The sequence below is a fragment of the Diorhabda sublineata genome, chromosome 1 (assembly GCF_026230105.1).
Source record: "Diorhabda sublineata isolate icDioSubl1.1 chromosome 1, icDioSubl1.1, whole genome shotgun sequence".
Taxonomy (NCBI): domain Eukaryota; kingdom Metazoa; phylum Arthropoda; class Insecta; order Coleoptera; family Chrysomelidae; genus Diorhabda; species Diorhabda sublineata.
The window spans coordinates 14,676,594-14,700,836 of record NC_079474.1 but is presented as its reverse complement, the minus strand read 5'-3'; the positions used below and the strand labels follow the sequence as shown (position 1 = coordinate 14,700,836).

The window sequence follows — 24,243 nt, the reverse complement described above, 5'->3', positions numbered from 1 at the left end:
GGGAAATAGAAACTTGAACAACAATTATTTTTGACTCATTTCAAATAAGAAATAGTTAAATTTTTATAGTACGACTACATTGAAATCAATTTTCATCTCTTTCATTCGAATCGTGCTATATAACATATATTTTTCGAAAAATATGTTCTATGTTTCGAAGACATTTTTTTGTAAAAAAATGTAAAAGATTGTGAAAATCGTCATATATATGAACTTTTTAACTGCGAATAACTTTTAAACGAATTGACTTAGCGAAAAATTATACCAGACCTTTTTTTAGGCCGTTGAATTTACTACAAAAATATCTATTACTTTTTACTACACAATAATTCGTTGAAAAACAGTAAAATTCCAAAAAAAAAAGAGAAAAATTCTCGTGTAGTTTAAATAGGTAATAAAAAATCACGATGCGGCATATCTAAATATTGATATTAAGAGCTCAAACTTAATCAGAATTTTTTTTTCGTCACCTTGAAGGATATTTTTGTAGTAGTTAAACAAAAAACTTTGTTTTGGCCCACCCTAATCATCAGTCCTTGACAAGTTTGTTATTAATTTGATCGTTAAAAGTGGATAAAACAACTAGAGTTCAAATATTCTTTCAATGCTATCCTGGTGATGCTGGCTAGGATAATAGTAAGAATTTATGAAATTATTCTTCGTTTTCAAAACATAAAAATCGAATGTACAGTTAGAAAAAATTTATTTTTTTTATAACAAAGTCTTTATCATTAGGAATTGACTCTCCTATCAAATCTTCCTCGTACATATATACAGCGTGTTAATTATACATTATGGAAATATAATTATAGGTGATGTGTGACTTTTTTATTGGAAATATCCTTTTCCCTTAGGGATTTATCCAATTTTTGATGTTTTGGAAATATCAACAAAAAAAAACATGTCGAATGAGATATTTTTTGAAAGTTTTTTCATCTTTTTTACTTTGTGAATTAAATTATTTTTTATTTAATTTTTTTAAAACTCAAAACTAACACTTTCCAAGATGAAAATCATTGGAAAATGTTCATAATTCAAAAATAAATATCAAAAATATATTATAACATGAATTTCTTTTGTATTTACTGAGGTGAGTTGAAATTATACACAGTTTATTAAAACTATGTGAAAAAAAATGTTAGTTGTGATATTTTTTCTTGTTGATGTTTAGAAAATGAAAATCAGTTTTGTCATTTGATGTGTAATTTAAAAAAAATATATAATATTAAAAACGCTCTTGGTCCGTTCTCTATCCTTCTACAGCCGAGATCATTTGTTCCTCTTTTTACAAATAACACATCAATTGATCCAGTAAAATTCTCCTTTTTGAGAATTTTTTTTATTTTCTTGTAAATTTACTATAATATATTATCAAATAGAGTCTAATTGTTCATTACAAATATAATTTACATATTTTCAGACTTGATTATATTAGTTGTAAGTTTACAAGATGTTTATCGATTCCCATTTGAAGTTATCCAATCGGAAGCCCTACCAATGAATGTATTTGTAGCCTAGATGACATTTATTGTGTCATTTCGATTATTCTACACAAATAAAAATGAATCCATTGGATTGGTTACATTTAAGAACTAATTCAATAATTAAAAAAAAATTTGTTACCTATAAATTATATTATATCGGTTGACTAAACTGAAATTTGTATCCCCCAAATATTTTGAAAAAATGCGAACACAGGTCATGTTTAACATGCCAAGGGGTGATGTGTTATCGTAGTTTCCACCACCTCTTTAGAAACTTTTAAATAACAAGAAATTCAAGTAATACATCTTTTCGAAACTGTTTTTTCTCTACATTAGTTGTTGAACAATGACTACTATCAAAACACTAACTTCTCAATGCGCACATTAATAAGTTTGAAAAAAACTACAATTGTATTTAATGATAAAGTTAACAAGCATAATTGTCGTTATTGAATATAAATTCGATTTATAACATTCCATCGTGATGTATGTAGCTCCTAGTAGAGCAAAAGGCATCTTTCAGTGTTTCAGCATCTGTCGTAAAACGATGAAGTCGTTTTGTGGATATCTTTCAATTTTATTCATGAATCCTTTCCATTTCCTTCTGTTATTCATCTATTTTTGTACCCTCTTTCCATATTAAATTAGTTTGTTCCAGTTTTTTCTCAATTATTCTTCTCCATGTTTTCACAAGTCCTCTACTATTCTTTTTCTTCTTCAGTCTCGATTTTCTGATGCCGTATGAAGTACATGATTCGGCCGATCTCTTTTGAGGTCTACCAGCTGATCTGCTGGTAAATGGTTGGTTTGAGTTCTATTAGTTTGCCTTAATGTCTTCATAAAATCTTGTAGTTAATTCTTTTAAACGCTAGTATTGAGTCACCGTGTGTTGTTCAACAAGATTCATTTTGACGTAATGTTTTGATTTATAAATTTATTTTATCGTTTATTAGTTGCGACTGTGTCAAAAGCTGTTTTTAGATCTATAAAAATCTCTTTAAATCACAATTTTAACCCCATTGGTGAACTTATATAAATTTGAAAAAAAAATGAATATTAGTTAGTATCTTTTCAATTATTTTATTTAAAGGCTACAAATACAAACCCCCGTCTTAATCCAAATTAACGTTCCCATCAAACATCACTTTAGCAATAACACATCCCATATTTTCTGTTATGTTTTCCTAGCGTTGAACTGCAGAAAGCTAACCTTGAGGCCCAAAACTCCCCCAGTACCGGCCAGTCCTCTAACTCTAACACCAGTACCAGTACCAGTGCCGCCTCTCCTCTGGCTAGTGCCATCCCCATTGCGCAGTTGCTAGCCAAACCGGGCGCCCTCAATGCGTTGACAAACCTCAGCGCGTTGGGGGGGCTAACGGAGCTGCTAAGCGGGCAAGGGGCCGGCTCTCCCTCCATCCAGACTACCGGTGTCCACCGCCCCCACAAGAGCTATACGCCCCGCCTCCGATCGCCTGGTGGTGGTAACGAGGGAAGCAAGTTGAAGAATGAAAGAAATAAGTTCAATCCTTATTAGGTGGCATATTTTTGTTTGTTTTCATTTTTTCTTATAATTTTTAGTTTTGAAATAGGTGTACTAGTATTATTACGTCATTGATTTTACACGATTGCATTGGTACGATTTAATTAACAAAAAAAAATGGAAAATTATAGGGACCAATTTATAAATGAATTATTGCGTGGATGATTTTTGGTATCTGATGAAATAATCTCGAGCTACTCTAATTAATTATTATTAGTATCAGTTTCGAAATTATATTTACTAGTCATAGTACGATTTTCGAAATTATTTAGTGTAAAATCAATGACTTTTTAATTTTTTTTTCTATTTAATATATAAGAATTAAAAATTTATTTTTCTCCTTTATATAAAATTTTTATAGTACAATTTATGTGAATCTTTATTATGAAAAAAATTCGTTTAATTATTATATTATTATTATTATAAATCAACTCGCTAGACTTGTACTATAAAAATGGAATTTTTCTGTAAAACATCAACATTGATAAACTAAGTTTCGTTTATTTTTATTTAAAACAATTGGTCATCAAGTGTGTGTATGATTGGAATTTTTTATAAAAAAAAATAGAGAAAAAAAACGAAACTTTGGTGTACCACCACCACTACATTCAATTGGGGTTTGTTAATACAATTATTTTCTTTATAATTATTTATACATAGTTGTTAAAAGCAATAATTTTTTCTTAATTATTTTTCGATCTCTTGTGTAAATTTTTTTTTAGTTTTATACATTTTCAATTTTTATTTCAATCATTTAAACTTTTGAACTAGACCGAATACACCATTTATTTTTTATTGATTTAAATGTTTTTTTTTTTCATTTATTATTATTATTATTATTTTTATACTAAGTAATTTTTATATGATGAATACTCTTCATTTGCAATGAAGGATGATTGAAAATGAGCTACATAAAGACTTTTTGGGTATATTAATGCTGAAATAGTATTTACTGTATAAAATAATATCTGTGTAGAAAGGTTTTTCTTTTTTACAGTAATCGTGGATCTTAGTAGGAAATCGTATAACTTCTAAAAATTCGAAATAGAAACCATAAAAATTCAAAATTTTCATTCATAAATGTTCTATTTAACCTTATACGTAATAAATAAAAAATTAATTTAAATTAAAAGGGGGTCTTTTGGGAAGCCAGAACATATTTATCTCACTGGATATTGGACATATACATCCCTTTGGTAGGATAAAGGGCTTTGAACAAAAATGCTAGTTACTAAAAAAGTTTATTCAAAAAATAAGTGATACCAACATTATGATAAGCATGTGTTTATTTGAAAATAATTTAAAAAATGTTCCAAACCGTCCCATATTTTTGAACAGATTATATAGCGATTATGAACATCACGTTTTGTTATATCTTAAACCTAATAATTAATAAAAATTGTACCTAGTTAGATCAGTACCTTTGGTTCAAACGTACCATCATTGACAGTTGGAATTGGTAGTTTCAGAACCAAATCAAATTAATCTACTGAAGACTTGTCACAATTCCACATCCACTTTCTCATAAAATTTACTCTGTATTCGCTTAAACCTATTTTGTCAATTATTATTGTCCTACAAAGTGCCCGATATTTTTTTTGTTCTAAACTTGACTAATAATTAGAGAGTAGATCATCTTTTTTCGTAGTCTAAAAATGTTACTAGAATCACTATAAGGTATTTCTTTTCTCTTTCAGAACCTTCGCATCTTTTCTTGGTCTTATTCTTTGTTTTTGTACCTTCTTTTGATATTGGATTCAATTTTCGCTTTATTTTTCTCTTTTCGGCCAGTTTTTTTCCACATCTAAACCTTCTTTTACCATTCTACCCAAAATTTCTTCCTCTTTTATTTTTTTTTCGGTGTCTCAGTCAAAACTGTCGATTTAAATTTAGTAAATTTTTATAAAAGTCTTGACTTGAAATGGTCTGACTTCTCCAAGAAGAAGATTAACAACGTCTAGTAAAACGTCAAGTTTTGTTAAAAATCCAGTTGAGGTAGCAACAGTTACAGTCCATATTCGTGGCTTCCGAAAGCCTAATGAGCAAATTTAACTCGACCCGGAAGATCTTCTACGGATGATCTGCACCCTGGATTGGACAACAGCCAGTCATTAATTACAACAATGGTACTTCTCCCTTCATCTATCTTGGTTGTAATCTAGTTCCAACGAGTTTAATATGTTCATCTTGTGGACTCTAAACTCACCAGATATTCCTTCATAATTAGCTGTTCCCTAGGGAATCTGCTTTTCCTCATTGGAATCCTACTGGTGATAATTTTGTTTAGTTTGCGAATAAAATGGGAGATTTTTTTAGAAGTTATACAATAATAAACCGCTTTTAGTTAATTAAATAGTTTGCCGATTATTTATAACAATAACAATTAATTAAAGACTTTATGTAGACGTTTCGTTTTATAGTTGGATCGATAAACTTAGCTACTTTATTACTTTATAATTTAATCGTTAGGTGTTGAGAATAGTATACTATTTATACAACAATCACATTTGTTTCATTTACATTATTCTTCTTTTTTTTTTGGAAAATGTACGTGATGTAATAAGATTATTTTTACCGACGACACGCCAAGAAACTACTTGAAAAATCACTACCAATAGCTCAGAAAATTAAAAATGGAGAATTAAACAGGTCATTGCGCCACATCAGCACAAGACATGTACATAAATTTAACAGAAAACTATAATAAAATCGAAATAATGATAAAAAATATATCAATTCACTTTTACCGTGAATAAATTCCTAAAAATAATATGTAATATCTTTTTAATTATCAAATAGGGACCCAATAATAACCGGAATAGCATTTCTTCAGCGAGATGTTAGATAGCGCAATTAATTACCTGTTCAGTTATAACGACGTGGCTTATTCTAATCGACTTTTTGGTAGCGTTACATGTTCCTGTTTCGTTTTTTCTTTTGATCCCAACTAAGTGAAAAACTCATGTATACGAGGGGTTTGCAAAACTTAACAATAAATGTCGAAGATAACGTCGAGATCTTATACTGTCGATTACAGATAATTTTAATGGAAGATTTCAAAATGGAAACATCAGAAAGAAGATCGCGCTTTGGAAGAACAGCTGATCCGAATTTTTTGTCAAAAGTCTTTACTGGTGATGAGTCATGATGGTGTAGATGATCCAGAATCAACGCAACAGCCAAGTTCATGGAAGGCAAGACCCTAGTTCAACATTTTCTGTGTATGAGATTATCAAGAATGACAGGCATTTTGTTACCCGGACAGTTTTACGGTCTCCATTAAATCAAAAGGAGCTGAGTATATACATAAAATGGTAGACTTCCTAATAGTTTACCCCTCTTTACTTCGTCATGGTTCGACAGTTTTCTCTGATTCAGATGTCTGGTCTAATTCCTCACCTAGGTGTATCTTTTTTGGCCAATCATTGGTAGATTTTCAAGACCCTGATATCAGAATCGAATCAACAGTTAAGTCCATGGAAAATATCATCATCGACTTATCTTTAGTGTCTTCTGCATGACTCAGCAGTTTTCTTAGATCTTTGATGTCGGCGTAAACCCTTAGCTATGTGTTAAAATGGATCCTCAGCTCTTTCAATATTTTCCTGGTGGATGATTTCTTATATCTTTGAAAAATTCTCGATTGATCTTGAGGATCTTGATAACAGAATCCAAGAAAGTACCATAATCGACCATTTTTAGTGTCTTCTTGATGAATCAGCAGTTATCTTGGATGTCTGGTGTACACCCTCAGCTAGAATGGATCCTCAGCTCTTTCAATATTTTCCTGGTGAATAATTTCTTATGTCTTTGACCAAATTCTCGATTGATCTTAAAGATCTTGATAGCAGAATCCAAGAAAGTACCATCATCGACCCATTTCTAGGGTTTTCTTCATGATTCAGCAGTTATCTTGGATGTCTGGTGTAAATCCTCAGATTTTATTAAAAAAATTTTTTTATCGAAAACTTCTAGGACCACCTTGTTAATATAAAATTGGTACTAAACAAATCTAATTGAGGAAAATTCTACCAAATGTGGTACCATTTTGAACATCTAGTTTCTATTTGACAATTGTATAAGTGAGTTTTTCTGAAAATGCGACTATGAAGACTAAGGAAAGTGCTTTTCCATCAATCTCACACTTAGATAATCCCCATGGCCAAAAATTACACTTCGAATTGGTTGACCAACCACCGTATTCACCAGATTTGGTTCCCAGAAACTCTTATTTAATAACTTTATAATTTTATTCGCATTAAAGAGATTTTAATTCAGCAAGTATGCCAACGTCTATTTTGAGAAAAAACGTGGAATATTATTTTTAAGATTTAAAATGCTTAAAGCAGCATTGTAAAAAGTGTATAGACAAAAATGTTGGAAAATAAAGAAAAATTGTTTGTTAAATCGAAAACTTCTCATATACACCTCATACATAAAGGTATTTGAATGTATAGAAATTGCAATTGAGCAAAATAAATTTTTAGATAGTTAAATATTGTTTGTAAAATTTTACACAACATACATGGTGTGTAGTGGAACGTTTCAATAAAATATAATTTTTAGTATAAAAGTTTTGAATTTGCAGATGGAAGTCTCGTAAATCTAATTAAAAAACTTCCACATATTTTAGGAATTTTTATATTGGTGAGTATTCCTAAAATCAACTGTAAAAATTGAAAAGTTTGTTGTTTTTTGTTGCTGAATCGTTTTGATTTCTGATTGAAAATTAATTTTTTAAACATGACATTTCAAAATATAGATTGAAATAGACGAAAGTTCATACGTGGTTTAGTAATTATATAGATTAGATTGCAGGGAGCAGGTTGCGATATTAAGGGAGCAGAAACCATCCCTTCAGGTATTTTTTTTCGTTTGAAAAATCAAATAATTCTATTAATTTTCAGTGATTGTAATTCTAATTAATCGTTGAAAGAAATAAAAGAGGGACAGAATAGGACACTGTAAAAAATTGGTCTAAATATAAATGAACAACCCCCCGGCTCGTTTCACCCCTCTTAACCATCGATTTTTATTTTTTATAAAACCATAGACAATCGTTGAATTTAATTCAATGATTACTTAAAAATTGATGGTTGAAAGAGGTTGGAGGGTTGAGGGTGGTGTTACAACTAACTAAAAAAGACCAATTTGTCACACTATCCTATTTTGTCTTCCAACGATTAATTTAAATATTACAATCACTGAAAAATTATTACAATAATTTGATGCTTTAAATGAAAAAAAGTGCCTGAAGGGATGGTTTCCGCCCCCTAAATATATATTCTTGTTCAGCGTAATTTTGACTACAACATACTAAAATTTCAACGAAATCGGTGGGTTGTAATATAACTTAGATAATTGGCCGTAGTTTAAATATTAATTTTCAATTAGAGGACGATTTAGTAACATATTGAAGGGGTCTGAGGAATTGAAGAAATTTATTTATTTGGTCACTAATATATCGAACTTTTTCAACAGGATATCCATGGAAACAGCTGGTCTTCCTCTACCCGGTTACCATTACATCGCTCCAAATCACATCGTAAAAGCTCCGATTCATTGAAGAAATTAATTTAGGCAAATCTCGAATCCAGTTGGTGTGTTAATTTATCGAAATTGACGTCGTTTGATCTGTGAAATTATACTGTTTGACAATATATGTCGTTTATAAAAACCACTAGATTGGTACTGGGAACAAAACCAAAGATTTTTATTTAATATTTAGATAAATTCACAACTTATCATTTTTTATTATTCGTTAAGTATTTTCTATTATAGTTAGTTCCATTTTTCGCTAAATCATGAAAAAACTGATATTTTTACAAACAGTTAAATTGTTGCAGATATATCAATGTTTAGTAGTTAGCATATTTGTTTATTGTCCTGTTAGAATAATTAATCGCCGATTATTTATTGAATTCCCGTTGAGATTTTTCTTTTCATTCGTTAACTGTTACAGAACTGTCCAATTTTTTGTATCCCAGCGCCGTGTTTTTTTAGTAAATTAGTAGATTTGATATTGTCTCTTAATACACTGCTGTCTAAAATCAACGTGTAATTTTGTCTTCTTATTTCAATAGGACCATCATTTTTTCTTAGATTCATTTTACTTCATTTACATATTGTTTACACTACATTAACTCTCATAAATACACTGACACTAACGCGCGTTTCGATAACCAATTTATCGTCTTCAGAGACTGAAGGTAAACTCTTAAGTTCCAGTCTCTGAAGATGATAACTTGGTTATCGAAACGCACTTTAGACAGTGTAATTGTGAGTGTTGGTGTAGTGTTAGTGTAGACAGTGTGTTCAGCTCTGCATTAGCTTAATCTTTTTTTTTTAACAAAAAAACAAAACGTTGGTATCTACTCGATTTTCTTTTTTTTTTTTTCGTAGTATTTATTCTCTTCTGAGCCCTTTTTCTGACGATGATCTCCATCTCTTTTGACATCGGTGGTCTTTATTGTTCATTGTTGAATATTTTTTTATCGGTATGTCTCAATACGTTGGTGTCTACTTGATATTCTTCTTTTTCGCTCAATAGGATCATGTTCTGTTTAATTTCGAATATCTATCCTCTCCTTGAGCTCTTATTGAGACGATGTCTAGTATTCTCCATCTATTTGATTTCTATTTTTTTATCAATGTGGTTTCTGGGATTCTTTCGATATGATCTCTACAATTTTTTAATTCATCTTTCAAGTACTGTTTACTTTCTTTTCCTTCCTATCCTGTGCTGCTTGTATTCTAATCTCCAATTTCTTCGCTAAATATTTTTTTATAATATTTCTAACAATATGTTAGCCAACAGTATCATATTGGACAGCTCTAAACTAGACAATTGCCCTATTTTCTACCAAAAAAGTTGTTTTCAAAAAAAAAATGATATAATCTCAACTACGATTTAAAACTTCCTAAAAAAATTCAATAAAAATGTGATATTAAAAAAGGAATCAACTAAATCACATTTGAGTATCGTTTTTATTCATTTTTCTTTGTGGCTCTGTAATTTTTTTAATATTATATCACCTTAGAAGAAATGAGTGTTAAAAAGATTTTTTTCTTTAACATTAGTTTTTACTTGTTTTTGTTTTTAAACTAATTTTCTATTGAAAAAGACCTAAAGATTTATCAAGAAAAACGCATAAAAAAGTAAGAAGTAAAGAGACATGATTTTTTCGAACTCCCTCGTAATTTGTAGGTTTGGGTGATTTTTTTTCGGTGTCCAATCAAAATATTAAACTATATATAGAAAAAAGAATCTCGCCAAGTTTGAGCTCTTGATATCAATTTCAAGTATTTAAAATTTAAATATAAAAAAAAATTTTTTTAAAATTTCTAATACTTCTCACTTTTTACAATAATACAAATCCACCTTAGTCTAGTCTAAAGCGATTTCGAAGAGCATAAACTTCACCATAAGGGGGATTTGTATTAATGTAAAAAGTATTAGACATTTAAAAAAAAAATTTTTTTAATCATAAAACTTCATATTTAAATATCAAGGACTTTAAATTTATATTAAGAGCTGAAACTTGATGAGGGGAGTTCGAAAAAAATCATTTTCTTGATAAATCTTAAAGTTTTTGGTTTTTTTTATAGAAATGATTCACCTTATTGTAGGTACATAATTTTACTTATTTTATTTCGATTTATTAGATTTACATGTTTATTTCCAGATCCATTTTGGTTTTTATTTAAAAATTGTTTTAATAAAAAATACAAACATTTTAAATTATTATTAAATAAGGTTTCAGCAATAATCTAAATTATATTGTGATACAAAAAATATATAATGAAAAAAAACATATAAACAGGACAATAAGTAAATGTTTTTATTGTTTTATATGTATCGTGTTTCAAATTAGGAATAGAGTCGTCACTTTATACCAACTCTAATATGCTCTTAGGAATCTGCAATGATAAAAAAAATTGTATACCAACACGGTAACCTTTTGAAAAATCAACCCATTTCAATATATATTTTTTTTAAAAAAGAAATGTCTTCGTTCTCTTCGATGGTAGGATATTCTAAACGGACAGAAAGGGATCAAATTCTATATTAAAATATTTTGATTAAAAATTCATACTGTAAGGTAATCTTGACTGACCCCTAGTAATTTCCTCGATTCTCTTCATGCTAACATTGCTAAGTGTCAATTTTTCAAGCGCTTCATATGACAAATTGCTGACACATCCCAACAATAGCTCGAATGACTAAACTTCAAGGTTGGCGGTAGCCCTACTACATTCTGGTCTTAACATTTATGGTGGTTTCTTTTTCACCTCATTCCATATAACGCGCACCCTTATCGAATCGATTTGATTTTTAAATAAACAAACTTTCCCTAGTCTAGCCACGCATGTGTGCTGAAAATTCCTCTGTCGCATAATAAAATAATCCACATACTAAAGGACTCTTGTAATTTCTGATTTTATTTGGCCTGAAAGTAAAGATTAAGAAGAAAATTAAAAATATACCAAATCAAAAATTTCTATTCTGGCACTATCCAATGAAACGGACGGCTTGTCAAATGTCAAAATATATCAACGTAACCTACTGTCTACAAACATTTCTATTCTGACACTATCCAATGCAACAGATAAGAGCTTGTCAAAATGTATCAACATAATCTACTTTGATGTCTACACTTTTTCCAATGATGCTCAAACCTTTCCAACTAATAGTTGCCCTCTTTTTTCACAACGTCCTCGTTTTATGAAAATTTCACAGTTAGGAAATAGAAAAAAGTCGCCAGTGGCCAAATCTAGTCATTACGGTGGTTAAACCACCAATTCGAAATACAAGTCGTGTATATTAGCCGAGAAGTGTGAGAAAGTGCGTTACTTGATGGAAAAGCACTTTCTTTTTCTTGAATTATTTAGTCGTTTTTCGTAATTGTTCTTAGTACCTTATCAATCAGTGATTCGTAAACATCTTATATTTATAAGTGCCAACATTTTCAGGTTTTCGTATTCGAAAATAAAACAAACTATCCTTGCTTAACAAGCTTACATACTTTGGTCATTTTATGATATGAGTTAGTATAATATTCGTCATTTTGGCAGATTTCATTGACTTCATCTTAAGAAACCCATTGTTTTAACTGATGTTTCGTCCCTGTTGTATTGTGGTGGATATAATCAAATATTTGTAGATACCTCAACCACATCTTTCGTGCTTGTACTGTCACAATTGAGGTTATTAAACCACTGTTTCACCTTAACTTACCAGAGCTTTCATATTATTTATAATGGTTTGAGTGATGTTTTCTCTTCTAAAAAATAATTATTGGAAAGCTTTCGAAATCCATTTTTTTTCTATTTTCTTCTCGAAACAACATAATCTACTATTAATGGATGCCAAACCTAACCTAACCTAACGAACTAAGTGACGTAGCTGGCTCAAATTTTGACAGATGTTTGTTGACAGGAGTAGTGGTCCATTTTTTTAGTTAAGAGCGGGATATTCAAAAATTCTCAATTATTGACCAGCTCTTTTAGCTAATTACATATTTACATTTAAAAATTGAACTTTTTTGTCGATTATTTTGATAATATTTTTTCTAAAAACTTTTTACTTACATTCTAATATTAATGTTAGGATTAATTTTAAAAAATTCCTATGAGCATATATCGATTAGTGACGACTAATAAATATTGTTTGTTACATATGAACTGTGGAGTGATATGGGCACTTTCTGATTGTGAATTTTTAAATTAGATAAGTAAATTAGGCTGTGGTACATAGTATTTGTTAATTAGTGTATCTTCCAAAGGATTGTATATGTGCCAAAATATTCTAACCTATTGCTCATCTTAGAATACATAATTAGTTGCATATCAACGTTTTCATATCAATAAGTTTAAATTTTTTCACACAAAAAAACGTTTTTCGACTTGTTTTATATAAAATCACAATTTCTCACTAGAAAAATGTTTTTTTTCTCAAGTTTTTGGTTCTGATAACCTCAAAATTAAAACTGTTAAAATTATTCGCCAAAGATTTTTTTTGGCTTTAGTTAATTCTAAAATAGTAAACTCGCAAAATTAGTGTCAAAACGAAAAATGCTCATTTCACTCGTTTATTAATATGAAATCGATGCAATATTTTCACATTTAAAATATACTCGTATATGTAAATAGAGCGGTAGTTTTTCTGTGATCACTTTACCGCAGTTTGCACTAACGTAAAATATGTTATTAATTATTTCGTTGTGGTTATTAGTGTGAATAGATGTAGAGATTGTGAAAAATGTTCTAAACAAAAAAATTGATAATAAATCCTGCGAAATTTACTTACTCATCAAGTTGGGAAAAAAATAATTTCGGTTTCTCTTCTCAAGTTTTTATAATTTAAACGACCTTTAAATAAAAAAGAAATTCTTTGTGTATTATTGGGTGGGATGAGGAAGTTTTTATCGAAAATTTTATTGAAATTAGCTGATGTAGGAGTTACTCCTCTGTAGGGTTGTGGTGGTAGGTTAGACTCTAAGAAGAAGAAAAGAAAGCTCCAGCCTAAAAAACAAACGGTTCATTCCAGGTTTAGGACTACATTGTTCCATATCGAACGCCATTTGGCTGGTGATCCCGTTCATCCTTGAAGATGATCTTCGTAAAGTCATCATTCATTTCTACTTGGTCAACTAACCATTCGGCGTATTGACGACGGTCAATAGGTTTCAGTTCTTGCATGAATAAATCTTTTAAGAGTCTACATCAATTTTTTATTAAAAGTTTCCATCAGTGATGTCTGTGAGACATTCCATTATTGAGCACGTCAGCGAATTGTGTTTGACAGCTATCCTACTGCGAACAGCATTAATACTTTTCATGGAACGAAGTGGGTGAGGATACACAGGTGTTTTTACACCTCGGTTAACTGAAATTTCTTTATAATGTTGACCAAAAAAGTGCGTATTGATGTGATAGAACTCCATTTTCATAATAAGCTTTGCATTGTAGTTGGACTATCCTGTATTCAATCGTTGCTTTGTGTATTTTTAGGTGGAATGAGGAAGTTTTTACAGAAAGTTTTATTGTAGTTAGCCCTGATAAAGGAGTAGCTCCTCTGCAAGGTTATGGTGGTAGGCTAGACTCTAAGAAGAAGAAGCTCCAGACTAAAAAACAAACGGTTCATTCCAAGTTTAGGACAATGAAACCTTTTTTCAATGGGAACGATAAATCTTTTCCTGCAGTAGTAACACTGTGATTAAAAAACAAAACATATTTGCTGTACCAAACAAAAATTTCATCGTCAAAAAAATTCTTGTCGTAACATTATAATTGTTATAATATGGAGTTTTAGAAACTCGTCCTCAGTCCTTTTGATTTGGAACATTCAATTGGCATTTGATATGAATTATGTCATAACCCATACAAAGATGCTGAGGGCACATATCCTATGCATCTTTTATTGTCATTATCTTTATTCTCCTGTACTTCGTAGCCTCCACAAGCTCTATCAGATGTCTACTTTGGTATTTTGAAGTATTTCATCAACTTTTTAAATATTTTGTGCCAACACAAAAAAAATCTATGTTCTATGAGTTTGCTCTGTAGCTATAAAAAGTAACCTCCTAGAATCCCCATTTTAAAATCAGAGTAGTTTTTGATTGAGTGAACTAATGACGTTACTTTGTACTTTAAATCCTATAGGGTGGCTTTACTTAACTTTATGGTCATCTATTATGGAAAACCGAAATTATTTTTTCCCCAATCTATCTATCAATCTGGTTTGAAAATTTGCTCAGAACCAAACATTTCATAATAATCGTTAAATATATATAGTATTAATGTGTCTAGTAAAAATAAATTTAATACTAGATTATTTAGACATAATATACGATGATGACCATTATTATTATGACACATAAATTATTTGTGGTTGATTTCAAGATATTTATTGTTACTTAACAAGTTTAATTGATCCAAAGAAACATTCCTCGATGATAAATCACTCGAAAAACTCAAATTCCTTGAAAATTAATTCAAAATTTCTATTATATACATTCGAATGATTTTTATACAGAGTGTACAAATAATTAATGCTAATGAAGATATTAGCTAAAACAAAAATATTTAGAAGTCACCATTTTGGAGCTACATGCCTCTAAAAAAGTGCTGAAAGTTTTTTCTGTTTGTTTCGTGCGCCTTTCTCTTTCATAGAATTAACTCAAATCGTGTTTCTTTTAATGTAGATTTCACCTTACGAAACAAAATTTGAGAAAAACGGTGGGTGTATGGTGATTGAAGGGTCGCCATGTGTTGAGATAAGCCCAAGAGCCTACAATCAATGGGAACTTGATAAAACCATGTCTTCAAATCACTAGTATATTTTGCTGATTCATATACATTAACGTGATATAGATAAAAGGATTATTATATTATATTGTTAAACTCTAATGGTACGTGTGTTTTGAGTCGAAATGCAGCACATTAATTTATTGTGATCTATAGTTAACATACTTCGTTTATCAACAATGACAGATAGTCCAGCACTGGGATTCTGAAATTAGATATAAACCTCTTTTCAAACCATGCGGAATAAGCCAGTGTAATGGTTGGGTGGAGAACTTTCCAAATTTGGAGTTAATTTTTCTTTATTCTTCCAGCAAAAACGTGATTTTAGTAATTAATTAATTTATTCCTTCCAATGTATGGCGTTCAAAATAACTCAAAATAAACATTTTTATGTTGTTCTTGTTGTTGTTCTCAAATGTCAAAATTTTAGGCACTAATTTCGCTCACACGATTTGTATACTGGAATTATCATCTAAAATTCGCCGTTAGGATTCTTTATCAATTAGTACGTTTCCAGCAATTTGATATTTAACCGATGGTCAGATCAGATCTTCTCACTTTTCCTTTTGCCCTTTATCCATTTCCTCCATATTTTCATGTCCCGTGATAGTATCATTTGATTTAGTGTCTGTTGCCTTTTTTTCCTATATATTATCTGCTATTTGTTAGTTTCTTCTTCTACCTATAATTCTTGGTTTCCATATTCATTTAATCTATCTTGTTCCATCTTTGTTAAATGTCCAAACCAGTTTTTAGATTCCTATTTAGTATTTTTCTTGTTATAAGCTATTCCTTATACTAGTTTTTCCTCCTATTTATTCGTGGATACTTCATATCGATTGCGTTTACTCTTCTATCAATTCTATTGTTAGTTAGCCACGTGTCACTTCCAAACGTCAATGTTAGAACTGTTATCTTATTGTAGACAGTTCTACTTTCTTTGATATCTCTTTCTTATTGAACAACACATATTTGTTGCTTTTCTTATTTATTTTTTGTAACCTTTGCTTCTAATTTTTCATCTGTTATTAGTGTTCCAAGATAGTTGTGACTTTTTTGTTCTTGTTTTGCTATTAGGCAGACTTTGTTTCCATTTCTCTCGTTTAATATCATTGTTTTTCATTTTTCTATGTTAATTTCCATTTGCAGTTTTTCTTTCTATCAAATTTTGTAGGTGCCTCGTCCTTTGTTTTACCCTTTTTACCATCATAAACCTTTCTGATTTCTGTCCATTCAGTTGTACTTTCACTTTTACTCTTTAATATACTTATAATAACTATTTTTTTCTTTTTTGGTATTTCTAATTTATTTAACAACTTTCATAGATTGTTCCTTTGGATTGAATCGAATGCTGCTCTCAGGTCAATGAACGTTAAATTCAATGTTTCTTTTTTGAAAGTTGTTTGTTCCGCTTCCGATCGAATCATATAATTAATTTACTCGATATTGTCATTTTTATTATCTAGAACGTCTTCTAGGTCATCTTCAAAACGATGATATACGGTGGTAAACCTTCATTACAATACTTTTTTTATAATTGCTTGCTCTACTATTATACTAAACATTTCCTTGTTAAAATTAAAACAACTATGATTTGAAGGGTTACGACTCTAGTGATTTGTTTACTGTAGCGAGAGATACTGCAAATTTAAAAAAAATCGCTTTTCACGAATAATCCTCGTACTATATCGAACACTGTATATAAAAAAGTGTATTTCGAAAAGTTAATAGGTTATAACTAAGAAGGGATAAAAAATTGTTAGATATTATTTAGACATGCTTTGCTTTAATTTTTGGACACTCTGTATATATTGTCTAACTAACTTAACTAGCTTAACAGCTAAATAACTATATATAAAGCGTTTAATTCTATTTATTTGATTTGATTCTTGTAATCAACTACAATTTTTGAAAATAATTGAAGTGTATTTACAAAAAGACGTAGAAATATTTTTTTTAATTTATTATTGCTTAGTTTGTAATTTCATATGTTAATAGTATTAATGATATTGTATTCTAGTCCTACAACCTACGGTTTGACATAGAAAAAATACTAGTCATATTTTTTGTTTGTTTGGAATGTATTCTAAAGATGGTACCGAATAGTGGATACCGTCTTATTGTAAAATTAATATTTTTGGTATAATCTAGGTCACTAGTTTTTTAATTGTAAATTTACGTACTAACAATACAAATTTCATTCTTATAATGTGCAATAAAAAAAATTGCTCAGATTTATAAAAATTTTAAGTGACCTACTCGAATAAACATTTTATTTATGAACGTTTGACTATAATGAGGACAATCTGTTGTTATTTTTTTATGTTGATAAATTTAATATAGATATTTATGAAAAACAATGTGTGCCAATGGAAATTTGATAGAAGGACCTTAGCCAGCAAACCGACGTACAAAATTTAAATTATTTTATCGATTTTTGAGATAATAACGTTAAAATCATATATTTTGAATGCGATCTATAAGATTTTTTTACAGCTTAGTAAAACTCAGTTTTCTTTCAAAATTTCCATCAACAACAACAAAAAATTATACTTGTTTATTCAAACACTCTTTTTTTATAATTTACTTAAAATATTTCAATTAGAAAATTTCATACTATCCTATTATTTTCTAATTATTGTTATTAGTTTATAAAATATCGAAAAAATATTTTTTAGTTCCTTAGAATTGCTTAATAATGACTGTAGTGCCAATGTAGTTCGATTCCGAAGACTTGTACTAGGTGTTTGTTGAATTTCATTCAACAAATAATGTTTTTCTGATGCAAGGCGTCGATTTTGTGAAAAATGTGGAGCAGGAAAACATTTAGATGATTTTTTTTTATTAAAAATTAATTATACATATAAACCTGTTTCAGATTATATTCCATTTTGATATTAATATATTAATGAAGTTGAACATATCTTAAAAAATCTAATCGAAGGATTAGAATTATGCTTAATGAATTTGTCACTAGGTGGTTTGTAAGCACAATGCTATTAACGCGAGGGGGTATCTAGTGGCAAAAAATTGATTTTTCACTGTTGCCAGCTTTCGATATCTGTAAATTTGCTTTTTATAAGATACATTTACACTCCATCAAATTTATCTTTACCTTGACATCATGTCTTGCAAAAACACTACCTGACGTAGAAAGTGACTATTGTCGTATACTTATATATCAAATTGACTTTATTTTTACAGTAACAAAAATTTGGAGAATTACAAAACCAAAAATCACTACAATCTACGATTTTTTTTGTTTTACCCGGTATTATCTACAATGCTGCTAAATTTTCTTATATTATATCAATTTTCCAGTTACGCGGTTTCTTATTCATCATTACATATATCAAAAATATATTTTTCGAAATACACATCAAGAAATTTCTCTATTTAAAACTGAGGTAACTTTTGGTACATACTCGTATTAAAAATTCTTCTTACTTATTCATTATCATCCATTGTCCATATATACTGAACACATTGCTTACTACAATTACACCAACACACATAAACCCACTACCTGGTCCTTCGAGCCTTTCATAAAACGCTGGTTCATATCCGGCTCGAAGGACCAGAGAGTTTAATTCTGTGTGTTACGTGCTTGAATCAATTTTGTCGCGTTCTAGTTTCTCTAAATCTCTGATTTAACTGTTGTAAGTTAAGTCAATTAAGGATCTCTAACTTCAGTAATAAATATTTTTGTTTATTATTAGTGACGTCAAGGTAAAGATCGATTTTAACGACTGTATATCCATCGAAAAGTAATATTTTTAAAAACTGAAGATCTTAGTAGCTATTATTTCCAAATTTTTGCGATCTAAAGTCTATTTTATTTATAAAAACATTCAACTTTCATTTTCGTTTCATGGAAACAGTTTAAATGTGAATTTTTCAAAGAAAAGTTTATTGAAATATCAATTTTTAATTTTACTTCTGGAGTTTAGTCGTATGATCTGTCAAATATGACAGAATTAAATAATCTCTGTTATTAAAAATTCCGCAAAAATATTAAATATAATTTTTTAATCAAGTATAGTTTTATTTTAAACTATGACTATGGCAATTATAGTATACGGCCTTAGGATAATACAGACGTATAAGTCTAGTAAGGCAACTTTGGTTCTAAAATATGGAAAATGTTATTTATTTACTGAAGAAGCACTAGTCTAAAAGCCCTTCTCGCTTTTTTAGTAATTAGTTTGTTAGCAGGGGCCTTAAATGTTTGGCTATTTAATAGTTGTCGTGTTGTGCCAGGCAATCAACGGTTAGCTTTGTCTGCAGCATCGTGCAGTACTTAAGGTGCCAAATTGTGGTAGATATTATTAATGTCGTTAAGTATAATTCCATAAATCAATAATCGAAAGTTTTTATAGATTTTTCAACAATAATATCTTACATAACCTAAATAAAAATCTCGTTTTCGACAGTGTGAAAATAATTTTTTTATTATAATTGTTTAATTGGATGCTAAAGTTTCTCGCATTCTCGAAACTTCAATGTTAAATTCATATTTGTTATAAACTTTCACCTTAAAATTTTCAAGTTTTTCAAAAATAGCATCCCTCAACTTATTTCCTTTACCTTGAGCTTTGCTTTAATATCCTACTCAGATTCTTTCCATTCCCATCTGAATGTCTTGTGGACTTTTTCCAATTCAAATATTCGGTAGCCGTATAATCATATAGTAAAAGGCCCAGTTACAAGGGAAAGAAGAATAACAAAAGCAATTGAACAACTTTAAATATTCGTTTTCACCAATGAGAATCAATTATCGCATTTCGAGGTTATTTCTTTGACGTTAACGAGTGTATGAATTATTTAACTAACAGTTTTAGTTTGCTATATATTTTTAGGTTTTATGTTTATAATAAAGTAGGTAATTTTGTGTCTGTTAAACCGTGCTATTAATTGATAAACGTATCGCAATAATTTTTAACTGTTTTTGAGTTAGCGCAAGAATTAAGTGAGAAGTAAACGTTAGTTAAAAGTTACCGTAACAATCATTTAGATAATAGAGAGAAGGACTGTTAAGAGAGTTAAGAAATAATAAAAATAACAGAAAGCAAGCACCGAAAACACTATGGAAATTAATACTATCACGTTTCCTTTTTGGCCTCGTCATAAAAAACAGACTGAAGTGGTATCGGAATAAAGCAGATGAACATGTCTCTAAATTGGTAACCTCTCTTTGTTATCACTTATATTAAAATAATTTGACACAGTTTTAAACCTTTATGGGTCTCCTTTGGTTAGTTTAATCATGTCTTTAGATCTGAAATCCCTGTTGGGGTGTTCGAGCAATGTGCTGAAACTGTAACTTTAACAAAATCCATGCAGCAAAGAATGAAACGAGAGATGCTAGGTTCATCTCTGAGGAACCAAAAGAATTATTGAATGGAGAACAGAGAAGTAGAAGAGTAGGATTCCCAGTTGGATGACAGTAGACGCGAGTGGCCGTTTGATGATGGCGGTTTAGGTGACCCGCTTTGGTCAAAATGTTGAGCTTCATTGACGAAATTTCTAATAAAAACTTTGTCCTAATGAAGATACAATTTGACCTACACAAAACAGGGATCAATTTGAATAAAGAATTATTATCCTTCACAGTTTTGATTCAGAGGGAGATTTTAAAAAAAAAATTGATTCCTGATGGTCGATTGGATCCGACAGACAAAAAATGATTGAAGACTGAATTAATTTTGGCCAAATGGTGGTTGAGCTAGAGTTGGACAGTAAGATACAACGTGGATAAAGGTTTATGACGTGAATAAATGATACCGATGAGTTGTTCGACTTTCGTTTGATACTGGGATGTAGATTGATCAGTTAGAAGGAATCTAAAATATATGTTCCAAGGAGCATAATGACGATCAACTTATTGTTTCCAATAGTTTTATAGGACGGGGTAGAAGATATGAAAATACCTCAGATTTTTAAATAAAAATGTAAACTAAACAATTATTAATACGTTCATAACTTAGAAAGGCGATGAGTACTTTGTGGTTAGTTGATTCGCATTGGTTTTTAGATAGTTTAAATCAACTTTTTTATATTGTATAGTTTAAATTAAAAATTATTTTTCTGTGATATTAAAAGTTGTGATAGTTTTATTTAAAACATCAAATTGAAATTGATGTTTTGGGCTCCTATTATTAATTTATGGAATTATTGACCAAATAATATATTATGTACATAATAAATATATTAAAATTTTTGTAAGTAGATATAAATGTGACTGATTTAAAACAACTATTTTTGCAAGATCATATCTATTGATGCCGAAATTAATATATTTCGGCACCCTGAGTAAATATATATATTAAAAACACAATCAGCTAAAGGTTAGGATCATTTAGAAGCCTTTATTAAATACAGGGTCTTTATCAATTAAGAATATGTAGTTTAAACAGAATTTAGTCCAAATCGGACGTAAAATAAAATGTGTCACGGATTTCTTCATATACTAAATATAAAAATTCCATATCATAAATATATCTAATAGAACTGGTTTTTTTAAAAAATCCAATTTAGTTTTTCTTAGTTGTAAATTCGATATTTAATTTTGCTCAATCACAACTCTTATAATTAAATCAAAAATTAATTACCGTGTCTGATTAATTCGGAAATTACTATCGAATTTATAACTTATTTAATATAATGAATAACAATAATTTAGATAATCATAAAATCCCTGATTCTACTTATATGCAACAAAAATGATTGTTTTCTTTTGATTTTTCAAAAAGTAGCACAACAAATTACTTCCGATCGCATGTCAGTGCCCCAAAAATTTATTTATACCATATATTAAAAGAATCCCGAGACATGTATTGGGACACAGATGGGATAAGGAATTTTGACCATATATACCTTCGTTGTCAACATTTAGGTTGACTTTCTAATGAGTTAAAGTCAATGTACATGATCGATCGTCTTCTTTTTTTTCTTCTTCTTCTTCTTCTTCGTCGTACGTCAGGACTTATTCCTGTGTTTGCATCAATTGTTGTCCAGCTGCAGCTGAGTTATGTTCGCTCTTAGATATTTGTTTGACATCACTTGTTCTACACTCTGATCGTATATTTCGAGTTTACATCTTCTCGGTTCTCTAGATACTGTAAAAGATTTGGTTTTCTTCAGGGATATTTGCATGTTGTAAGCTTTCGCTATTTGTTCAAACTTATACAGTAGCCTTGTTCAGATATTCCCAAAACAGTGTGGATCTTATAACCATATAGCTTAGAGCCTTAACGGATAAGATGATAATCTCATCATTCTCGGACAAATATTTCTGCTTGACAAGTATTTGGTGTATTGCCAAAGGACTGTACTTCAAAATGTTTGTATTTCATTATGTTTAATATTTAATTGGAAAAAATTAGCTTCAATATTGCTGTTTTATTTTTTCAAGTGATTAGTGTTGACAACGCTGTGGTTTAAAAGCGAAAAAGCAACGCGAGCCCTTACCAATATCTCAGTCTTCCAGGATAGTTAACAATAGTCTCGTGGTTGTTCTTTTTGCGATGTGTAATCAAATTAATTATTGAAGGTAAAATCTACGGCATCGAGAATCTTAGTATGAGGTCCTGAACGAGGATCCATTTCATCCATGCCTATTAAGGCTACTACCTATAGACACCAATAACTTCTTTGGATGACTATTTGTCCAAAATATAGGTTATATTAGATGTTTTAGGATGATATTAATTTTTGGACTAAATATAGTGATAAAATCACTTAAATCTCGATCACTTTAATAATCAAATCATCTAATATTAAAGGTTTTATGCATGAGTGGCATTGAATTATTTCAATTCATTAAAAGACGTTATAAAAACTTATTAAAATTAGAAAAATATATTATATTGATGTTTAATTAAAATTGACACTAATTATACACATTCTTCTCATTTTAAACCTTATTTATTGGATTAGATGACATAAAAAACCGTTTTTTATATTTTACTTGCAATATTTTGTGTTTTGTTTACTTATATTTCTTTTTTAGGGCACTGGCAATAAAATTAACCTCGCTGCATATACTTTTGAAAAATCCTATTGAGTAAAATTCATTTAATCGATTAGATTGTGTTAAAATAAACGCATTGTTAGTTTACGTATCTATGTATGATGTTTCTAGTGCTTTTCGCTTCAAGATCACAACACGACTGTAATATTTAGTCTAGGTGCACGCTATTTTCAATCCTAGATATTTTATCATATCTTTCCACATATCTTACACAATAAAAGTGTATTTTTTTAATAAGGTATGGGAATAATAAGTCCTCTTGGTCATACATAATCAGTGGATCGATAGTAGTGAACCCATATTGTTGTTTCTTTCCTAAATATCCTGAAGAACCCGTTGACAAAACTAATTTTCTTCAACTTATCCAAAGTATAACAAATTCGTCACTAGTACCTAAAATTTGGTGTCAGTTTCTTGACGTGGTATGTGTTACATACTTACGTAAAATACTACCAGGGTATTAGGAAAGTTATCTCTTTATAATTGTATTTGGTAATGTTTTTATAGAAGATAAAACTGTTAACCACCTGGACTGTTAAAACGAATATAATATCACTTCTCATACCTTAATCTTGCTCAATATTTTTTTCTAAGAAACGTATTTTCAATGTTAGTAAGCATGCAAATATATATGTGGTGTATTTAAGTGTTTTTCAAGAAAGAAAATATTGAGAAAGACTTGCAAAGATCAAGAAAAGACATTTATGTTGCACATATCATATATTGTTTCTATTTGCAAAATGTTAGCATCTCAGTAACTTAAAATTGTTTTGTTTGTTTTGGTTAATAAAGTGTGATGATATTAAAGTGTTTTTTTACAATTACAAAAAAATATCCCACGTCTACCACTATAGTGGTTCAAAACAAATTCTATACAT

General features: G+C 29.6%; 1 protein-coding gene across 10 annotated transcripts in view; it reads left to right on the top strand.

Annotated features, from left to right (window-relative positions):
- LOC130440635 (poly(rC)-binding protein 3) overlaps window positions 1-24,243 on the top strand; it is a 59,756-nt gene extending 35,513 nt beyond the window's left edge. For 4 of the 10 annotated variants that reach the window (XM_056773957.1, XM_056773932.1, XM_056773948.1 and 1 more), the window contains exon 9: window positions 8,506-10,997. In XM_056773957.1, the coding sequence (XP_056629935.1) occupies window positions 8,506-8,590 (85 nt within the window). In that variant the 3' untranslated portion in view covers window positions 8,591-10,997. Of the gene's footprint in view, window positions 1-2,672; window positions 7,471-8,505; window positions 10,998-23,344 lie in introns of those variants that run through there. The other 6 variants (XM_056773940.1, XM_056773966.1, XM_056773903.1 and 3 more) reach the window with 6 other exon arrangements.